The 9366-nt window shown below is 51.1% G+C and overlaps 1 protein-coding gene across 1 annotated transcript; it reads right to left on the bottom strand.

Annotated features, from left to right (window-relative positions):
• Positions 1 to 269: 269 nt before the first annotated feature.
• Positions 270 to 9278, bottom strand: SCNN1G (sodium channel epithelial 1 subunit gamma; the record flags this gene model as incomplete). The annotated part of the gene is made up of 12 exons (XM_079543159.1): positions 270 to 659; positions 864 to 939; positions 1119 to 1180; positions 1420 to 1477; positions 1571 to 1649; positions 1766 to 1883; positions 3006 to 3104; positions 5753 to 5916; positions 6342 to 6445; positions 7378 to 7571; positions 7999 to 8293; positions 8962 to 9278. 12 exons carry the CDS (start codon positions 9276 to 9278, stop codon positions 270 to 272), a joined length of 1956 nt encoding a protein of 651 aa, XP_079399285.1.
• Positions 9279 to 9366: the final 88 nt, after the last annotated feature.

Raw genomic sequence — 9366 nt, 5'->3', positions numbered from 1 at the left:
TCCTCCTGGCTCAGTGCTGCATCCTGCTCCAACCACCTCCTGCAGTAATTAACTGGGGAATTGGTGTTGTTTGAAGTTCCTAATGTCTCTAAGCCCTCGGCTTTTGTGTCTGAGCTTTGCTCAGAGAGGCTCTGACCGCAAGTTCCATCCCTGAATAAGGGTCTGACCCAACAGCCCTTCAGTGCTCGCTGGGTGTGCACCTCTCATCCTGCCACAGGGCAGGGGCATCCACCTCCAACCCTGGCACCTGAACGAGGGGTGAAGGGGCATCAGTGCTGCTCAGCCTCCAGCGTGTCGGGGAGCTGCTCTGTGAAGGCGGTCTCCAACCGCAAAGTGCTGTAGTTTGGGGGGGGAGTCCTGGGCGGGTGGCCCTCCTGCGGCATCGGCAGGCGCAGCGCGGTGTTGAAGGTGGGCAGGTCCTCATCGATGCAGGCCGGGTTGTCGTGGCCCTGCTGCTCCACGTCGCCCACCTCGGGGGGTTTGCTCGTCCCGTCCCTTTTCCGGTGGTTCCACCACTTCTTTGCTTTCTGCCATTGGCGCCGCATGACAATGGAGAATGAGTCGATGAAGAAGACCTCGATGATCTCGATGACGCAGACAACCGAGCAGCTCATCCACAGGCCCAGCTGCCCGCCAAAGTTGGACAGAAGGATGACGATCTGGGGGACAGGAGATCACAGAGTCAGAGGGCACTTGCTGCAGGGATGCTGTGCCGTGCCCAGGGCTTGCAGTCAGCCCCCCTGCCTGCCAACTGCAGCCTGGAAAGCTGGGCAGGGCAGGGCAGGGACTGGCCCCCCCCATGGCCAGCTGACAGCCCCCAGCCTGCAGGAGGAAGGTGGCACAGCCCTCGTGCTCCCACTCACCGTGTTGGCAGGGTTCTCTGAGATGAAGCGTTCATTCAGGTCTTTGTAGAACACCATGAGGTTCACAAGGTCCGTTCTGAGAGGGGGTTTGGTAAAACAATAACATGAAACATACTGAAAAGCTATGCCAATAACCAGTTGGACCAGTAGGGCTGGGCCGCTCTAAGGGAGCTTTTTCCCCAATTGCCATCATTAAGGCTGCTGAGATTGTATCTGAGCTTGAGGTGCAAGCTAGAAACAGAAATGGCAACTTACTTGTTCAGCTTCTTGTTGTTTTTCTGTCCTTTGTCCCAGGAGAGTACTCGAAGCATCCAGTCCTGGAAACAAACACACAAAATAGTGCTACGGCTGTATGCACTTGTGCAGAGATTCACTAGGAAAGCTCCACACCTCCTGGGACCAGCTTGGACTCCAGAAACAGATGTCTGTGATGAGTCAGCTGTCCCACGGGCACATGAGCCAAACTCCAGCTTAACAGCTGACATTACACCCCGGACCCCACCTTGGGGTCTGTTAGCAAACTGAGCTGTCACGACTGTGCAGAACAGGAACTGACCTCAGATGCAATGGAGGGCCACTGGGCGATGCTGGTGGTGAGCGCCCACTCCTTGAAGCTGCAGGGAAAGGCAGACAGTGAGTGGTGAGCCTGCGCCCACGCACCTCCGCACCTCCTGCCTCCGGCAGGACTCACTGCAGGCAGGACTCACCTGCAAGCATCCTTGCAGATCTGCTGGCAGCCCAGCTGCTCCTTCACAAACTTCTCGTGCAATCTGTAGTAGCAGTACACTGCAAGAAAGGAACGTGATGGGTATGTGAAAAGCTGAAAAGAAAAGCAATGATCTTTTGCTGAAATGGGGCTAACAGGCTGCAGGTGGCCCCTGTGGCCATCACCTGGCACTTACTCCAGTTGGGGTTCTTCTTGTAGTTGCAGTACTCCGCCCCGTTGGGCAGCGGCTGCGCATACTGGGCACAGCCACAGGACTCTACCATGGCTTTCTGGAAGCAAGAGTGTAGGCAAATCTGGGAAGAAAAAACATAAACTGTGCCTCAGAAATAGAGACTGCTGCCCTGTGCTTGTATAGCGCTGCCCCCAGCTCCCAAAAACTTGCCCCGCTCCTGACAGCAGCAACAGAATGGGAACCTCGGGCTCTGCCAGCAGTGAGCACAAGCAGAGCAGGAGCCCTGTAGGTTGTGATGTAGTGCAAAAACAGGAATGTAATCATTGTAAGGGGAGATGCTCCCTTCCCTCACAGCCCTGCAGTTCTTCCCATGGCCAGGGAGGTTTTCAATGGCACCCAGTCCGTGGAATCACAATGTGGTGGGTGAGTGACTTGCTTGTGAGAAACGTTCACGACTCTGATTTGTGTTGATGCAAATTTGGAAAAAATTGGAAGGGTTAAAAGAGAACTGGAGGCAGTGTTCAGTGCTGAACTGCTTCATGAGTTGGAGTAAGCATGATCTGAGCTTTGCTTCTAAAACTCTGGGTGATATCTTTTTTACCCAATCCCAGCTCACTTGAGCCTTGACTTCTGGTAAAGAACTGTTATTAAAAACCTAGATAATGTCTGCGTGATCCTGCCTGGCAATGCAGCACAGCGGATTTCAGGTATAGTACACATAAAACAAAAACCCAGCCTACACACAGGGTTTGCAGAAGGCAGCAGCTAATATAGTTATCATTCTTCAGTTGTTCTGACACTATCCAAGAAGACCCAATTACAGAAACCATGCAAAATTAGTGGAAACTTACTCTGCAAACAAACATTCTGCTATCTGGATACTGATTAGATGGTATCTGTTATTCTTGGAGTCCTAAAGGTCACAATTTCTGGCTTCAAGGGTTACTAAGCTGCAACATTTACTTGGCCAATATTTTCCAGTCTCACATTGCTTGAAAATTGCCTAATGAGCTCATGTTCTCTCTTTATCTAACAAGGTGCCTAAGGGAACTTCAAACATCAACCACTTAGGAATAAAACTTGGATTCAAAAAAGTGCTGTGGCATTTTACATTGGTGATTAAAAGCAGTGACCCTGTGCATGTACTGTTAACAATCTCAGATCTGAACCACAGAATACTGTTGAGCTTTTCATGAAGGTAGTTTTCAAGCAATTGATAAAAACAAATGCAATAGAGATTTACCTGGAGGGAGTAGCTCTTGTTATAGAGATTTTCTACTGGTATATCAGCACCAGTCTCTGTGCAATCACTGTAGGGTTTGCTCAGCTTGCGGGACCGTGTCTGAGAACAGGAAAAGAACAATCTCAAGTTCCGGGCATCACAGAATGCACAGCATTTAGCAGCAGCTCATTGGAATTCTAAGACCTGAAGTGATGGGAAAGGTTGGAACAGCATATTTACTTTCTGTCATCCCAAATGATTATAAAAGGGTTTCTGATTTGTAATGCTCATATCCGAAAAGTGCCCTAGCTGGGCTACCTGGTGTCTCTCTGCACCACCTCTGCAGAGGTGCTGTGGTGGCATCACTGCAACACTGCATGGCTTCTCTAGAAAATCCTCACACTGGGTTCCTCTCCCTGCAGGGTCCGAGGGACCATACACCACTCATCCTGGGGAGAAGGCCCCAGGGCTTCACAGCCCTGTGCTGCACTGAGCTGCTCCTGCTCTATGGGGAGCGGCACTTCAGGCTCCACCAGTGCTCAACAGCACCTCTCCAACATCACTCCAAATGAAATGTTTGTGTCGCCCTCAGCACCGTTTCCACGAACTGCTCTGACCTTTCTTCTTTTGAATGCTTGCAGCTTTGCTTATTCTGCAGTCTCTGCCCAGAGAAAAGAGCTCAGCAGTGCCACGTGCTGTGCTCACGTGTGACTTGGATCCCTCACATTCACCAGACCTGATCCAGGTAACACTGTTGCTTCCTGCAGCCCTTGCCTCCCCGAGCCCCATATTCCAGCTATCTTTCTGCTGACATTATCCACTTTATGGCAAAGAAAGTGGCCTGAAATGACAAGAAACAATGCGTGCTTCAGAATCCATTCACCTGTCTTTGCAAACAGAGTTTGAATCAGTGGCTGAACCCTTAAAGGACCCGTTCTGTAGGAAGTGACAGATGCTGCCTACGTCTGAGGCACTGACTGCAGACCGACGGGTTCCCGAGGCCACGCCTGGCACCAAGCATCACCCCTCTTTCTCACTGCAGGAATGCTAACTCTGCAAGCATGGACCTGGCAACAGAAAGCCCTGGCATGCCACTGCAAGTTGCTGCTTTTAGAAATATGCTCAAAACTCTCTTTGCAGGGATACAGAAATTTGGGACTTCAGTATTACAGACAACCTAATGCCTCTGGTAGATGACAGATTCTTCGTACAGATTTTTCTTTTTGTCATGCCTTATGCCCCTGCAAAAGCATACTTCATTCAGGTACTGAAATAATTTCCAAACTAAACATTTACCTGAAGTACTGAAACTCCTACCAAGCAATGCCTTGTTTGCATTCCTAACATCTTGGAATATTTTTAGAGGGAGGGCGGTCCTAGTACCCAGCAGAAATACATGAGCTGTAGCCCAGACACTGATGTCTGCATTTGGTAAAAGGCCCTTGCCATGCTCAGGCCTACAGAGCAGTGTTGTGTGTGGCACATGGCTGCTGTGTCCTCCTTCACACCCTTAAATGTGGGGACGTGGCTGAGCCAGCAGTTTGGCTGCAGCCTGCTGGGCCGACTCCCTGCAGCCCTGCTTGGCTGCAGCCCTGCACTTGCCTCTCTGTTTCCCTGCAGCACCACACTCTCCAGGTGCAGGCTGCTGCTTTGGTCCAGACACCAAGTCCAGCTTCCATTTCAACCGATACTTTTAGGATGTAATCAGACCAAATCTTCATGCCAAATCTTTTGAACGCAGCTACCAGGATGTGTTCAGTCTTGTTTCTTATGCTGTGTGCAATAGCCCAAACGTACTGCGCCAGGGAACTTTTACAGCAAATACTGATGCTCCATCTGCAATGACTTTCTCCCAAGCAATGTATGAGTTATAGCAGAAATACAGTTTGGTAAGAGTTTGCCTCCTTTCATTCTCATTTTGATGCCTCCAGTTTGCTTTCTGGTTTTCAGGCAGTGTTTATCCCTGCCGGTTCCACCAAGCAGTTGGTGCCCATTTTCCAGTCCTAACTATCTGCACATTTTAAAACCATCAGCTCTGTCCTTAATGCCTTTTCTAATGCATGGAGTATCTTGATCTGGCACACCCAGGGGCATACAAGAGCAGGCTGATCAGTTTGACCTATCAGTGATGAAAGGGCAGAGCTAAAAGGCTCCCCTAACAGCCCATCCAGATGAAAGGGGAATGCCTGGCTCTGCTGATGGCACTACTCTATGCGGGAAGGAGCCTCCTGGGTCAGGTGCCTGTCTGCACTGCGCTCACTGGGGAAACCTGTGAAATCTGGGCTGAAGGCAGAACCTTTACCACCCAGCTGGGACAGCAAGAAACCAAACAAAACAAAACAAAACGTGCACCCTCCAGACTGCTGTGGTTTGGTCATCCCACAGATCTGGCCCTAACGCAGGCTGCCACCGCCCCGCTCAGCCTCTGCTGACCCTGCAGCCAAACTGGGTGTTTGGTTGCCCAGTGCTGTGGCTGTGAGCTCTGCAGTGAAAACAACAAAAACCCTGGAAAGCCAGAGATAGAGAAAAGGAAGGGCAAAGCAAATCCCTAGGAGCGACAGCTTTATGAAGACCTGACCTTTGACCTGTGCTAAGGAGAACTTTGCTCAGAAAAGTACTATCAGGATTTTCCTGGGGGCACTTCAGCTGTACAGATGGGGTACCAGCTGCCTCCCCAGCTGTGGCTGTGTTTGAACACCGTCTCAGCTCACATTTACATCTGTATCATGGAAATAGTGCCGTGCACCTTGAACCTTGTGGACACTCACAAAGTGCATCCCTATGGAGGTGGCCGCTGCTGTCTCAATTTCTGTGCCAATGTCCTCAATGAAGGGATATTCATCTTGGTCGTGGACAATGATCTTGGCTCCTGACGACGTCACCAGGAAAGGGTTGTAGTCTGCTTCGTCGATGTACAGAACAACCTGCAGCCCTGAAGGACAGAGAAGCAGGGGCTGCGTTACACCAGAGCTAGAGCCCACTTGTTCTGGGCAGGATGGGCAGCGGTGTGCTGCGCACTACGTGGCCCTAAATGCAGTTTAAGAACCAAGCGATGCCTCTGCTGTGCTAGGCAGCAAGTGGTGGCCCTGCACAGCCCTGAGTACAACAAACAGACGGCATCTCCTCAGAAGGAGCAGAAATTACTTTAAGAAGTTATATAACTGGGAAGCAGTAATTTCAGATTGGAAAACATTAGTGATGCAATGATATTATCTTTGTATTCTCTGGCAACAGTTTGCACTAGTTCAAACAAGCACTTCCCCAATCAGGCTGCACATCTAGAGCCAACACATCAGTCACCCTCCAGCAGGATCCAGTTTGCCGAGCAGCACGCTGACAGCTCTGCCAGCTCCTTACCGTATTCACTGCCGCCAGTGGAGGTGCTCAGCACCGTCCCGTTCTCCCCACTGTTGAAGGTGTAGCAGTTGCCGTGCAGGGGGTGATGGAAACGTGTGAAGTGCCTGAGAAATCAAACATTGTTACATTGCCCCCTCTGCAGTTTTAACTGTATCTGGCAGAAACTCAGCAGGTTTGGATGTTGCTTTGGCAGAGACAGAGCAGGATAGGATTTTTCTTTTTTCTTAAAAATGCTTCCCCTTCCCTACCCCCTCCCCCCCTTCCTTTATATCTTGAAACTACACAGAAACATGACCTGGTTTAACAGCACCAGGAAATTAAAAGTTTTGGAGGCTTTCAGGGGGGAATGGGGGCTCAGAATTACTGTGCTAGCAGGAAAGGGGCAGTGGAGGGCAGAGTCCTTTTTCATCCAACAGCCTAGTGTCTATAGGGACACAGACCTTCACTTTGCAGGAAAGATGCCACAGCCACTGCCACGTCACACCCTCGTGATTCAAGCACATTCATGTTTCTCCTGAGAATCTCCCCTCCCACTCAAGCAAACGTTGTAATTCCAAGAAAATATTACATACTTGTGTGATCACAGACATAAGTAAAGTGCTTCCAGAAAAGATTCAGCAATGCCTGCTGAGTGCAGCCAGCTTTGCACATGGCAGTGGGAAAACTGCCAAAGCCACGTACAAGTGCAATTCTATCCTGACGGCTGCACCTGGGAGCTCTGCTGTTGTCCCCAGCATTGAGGGATGTTTTCACTGCTGCCAGGGCACACAGCAATTGCACTGCAGTAATTGTAAGCAGGTGGACCTGATTACGTCCAAAACAATTATGTCCAACTAATCCAGTTTTATCTGAAACATGGACAGCAGAAACTAAGACAAATAAAACTAAAGACTGTAACTGAAGTTCCTTAATACGTGAAAGTTTGCTTTCATTTAGAAGTGGAATTGGTTCTTGCTGGAATTCAGCAAACGCCAGACATTAAATTTCTCTGTACTATACACTTACACTTATGGACTTGGAAATAACTGGCACTGACCTTTTGTCACAAGATAGGCCATCAAAAAAACATGTCAGTAGAAGGTCATCAGCAGAATAACTCAATTCTTCTTTAGTCTCCAAGGGAATCTGTGCCATGATGTTCATGTAATGCAGCTTGTACCACTCTTGGATAGCATTAACACCAGAACTGAATGTATAAAGTGCACACTCACTGCTGTTGTTTGCATCGCACTGACAATTACAAAGGGGAAGAAGCATTTCAGATGGAAAGAAATGATGTGTTCTATCAAGTATGCCTGGTATCATTTCTTTCTCTCAATAATAATCACGTGACATTACAGTGGCAGCAAGTGACAAAAGGGCACCAAAGACCTTTCATCTGGGGCTGAATGGTTTGACCAAATGTTTCATGCCCATAGGAAGGGTCGTAGATGGCATTAGGGCTATGTTGGCTGTACTTCACTGTTGGCATTTCTATTCCAGAGAGCTGAAGGTGGGTATGCAGGCCACCACGGAGGCACAGCAGAATGGGTAAAAGATCAGTCGGAGCTTTAATCGCTGCCATTAAACAAGCAATAGATCTGTCCAGTGGGATACCTGCCCCAGCCCCTTTGCCACCCCACAAGGAACATGCTGGACAGGGAAGGGTGGCACTCACCAATTGGAAGCCGATGATATCATTTGAATCTCCAGAGTTCACTATGGACGAGTCCCTGTGGAAGACGCTGCCCTCCACTTTCCTCTTCCGCCCGCTGCGGAGGTCGATGGCAGTCCTGAAGGAGTTCTCTAACCTCAGCAGTGGGATCTGCCTTAAGAACAGGCTCTCGGTGCCGTTCCAGTCGCCCGCCGCCCGCCTCACCTTGGACTTGCCCTCTGAGAATCCATAGAACGTCTCCAACGCTTTTTTTGTCTCTCTGTCCAACTCAGATAAATAATCTTTCATCAAACTGTACCTGCGTTGGAGAAAACGTGAGAAAATCACGTTGTTCACCTCAGCTTCCACTTTGTTTAACCCATCTGCAGTACTGCACGACAAATCCCATCGCTCAGGAGAGTCTTTGTCACAGATCTGCTACAACCATTGGCACAGATCTCCTACAATCGAGCTAAGTTAAATCAGTGTGGGTAAGGGGAGTGAAGGGAAACGACCATCAGGAGGATGTTGACCGTGGAGAACCCCCCCAGGGTGCTGAGCTGCCAGAGGGACTGCAGGCAGACCGAGAAGCAGCACAGGTAGGGACACAACCTGGACCCGAAACCAAACGGCACCCGTGGAATGTGGGGGGGCAGCTGGGGAAAGCCGGCAGTGAAACAGACCTCGGCAGAAAGCACGGTACTGCAGGAAAAAAGCATTGCTGATTGAAAAAGGCAGAGCATCCCGCGAGGGATGGAAAAGGTGACAGAGGAAGGACAGAGCCGCTCCCTTTGCAGTTCTCAGGAGATGGCATTGCTTGTAACGCCGGTCCTGGGAAAAGGGAATCTGATCGGAGCCGCAGAGCCGAGCGGACCGCCCCCGGCACAAAGCCGCCCGGAGCGGAGGCTCAGCGGGCAGCGGGAGGACCGCAAAGGGACGGGGGACGCGAGGAGCCGGGGGACGCGGGATCCCCAGCGCCGGCCTTACTTGTAGGGGTTGATGTTGCAGATGGTGACGGCGGGGAAGGGCAGCTTCTGGAACTGCACGGTGACGGACACGGACGCGCTGTAGTAGTTCAAAAGGAGCTCGGCGCACTGCCAGAGGATCAGCCCCACGGCGCTCAGCGTCAGCAGGATCCAGATGAACCTGCGCAACCGCCCGCGGGACACCACGATGCGGCGGCAGCCGTGCGTGTTGGTGTTGAGGCAGTACCAGCGCATCAGCTCGCGCAGCGTGGGCGCCTGCGGGCCGCGCACCGGCAGCGTCTTCTTGATGCGGGCGGTGATCTTCTTCCCGGGGGCCATGGCTGCGAGCGGAGCGGGGCCGTGAGCCGGGGGAGGCCGCGCGGGAGCGGAGCGGGACGGTGCCCCCCGTCCCACCGCAGCCCGCTCC

This window comes from Tetrao urogallus (genome assembly GCF_951394365.1).
Source record: "Tetrao urogallus genome assembly, chromosome: 15".
NCBI classification, from domain to species: domain Eukaryota; kingdom Metazoa; phylum Chordata; class Aves; order Galliformes; family Phasianidae; genus Tetrao; species Tetrao urogallus.
Note: the sequence above shows the minus strand (reverse complement) of the source record. Positions and strands in the feature narration are given on the sequence as shown.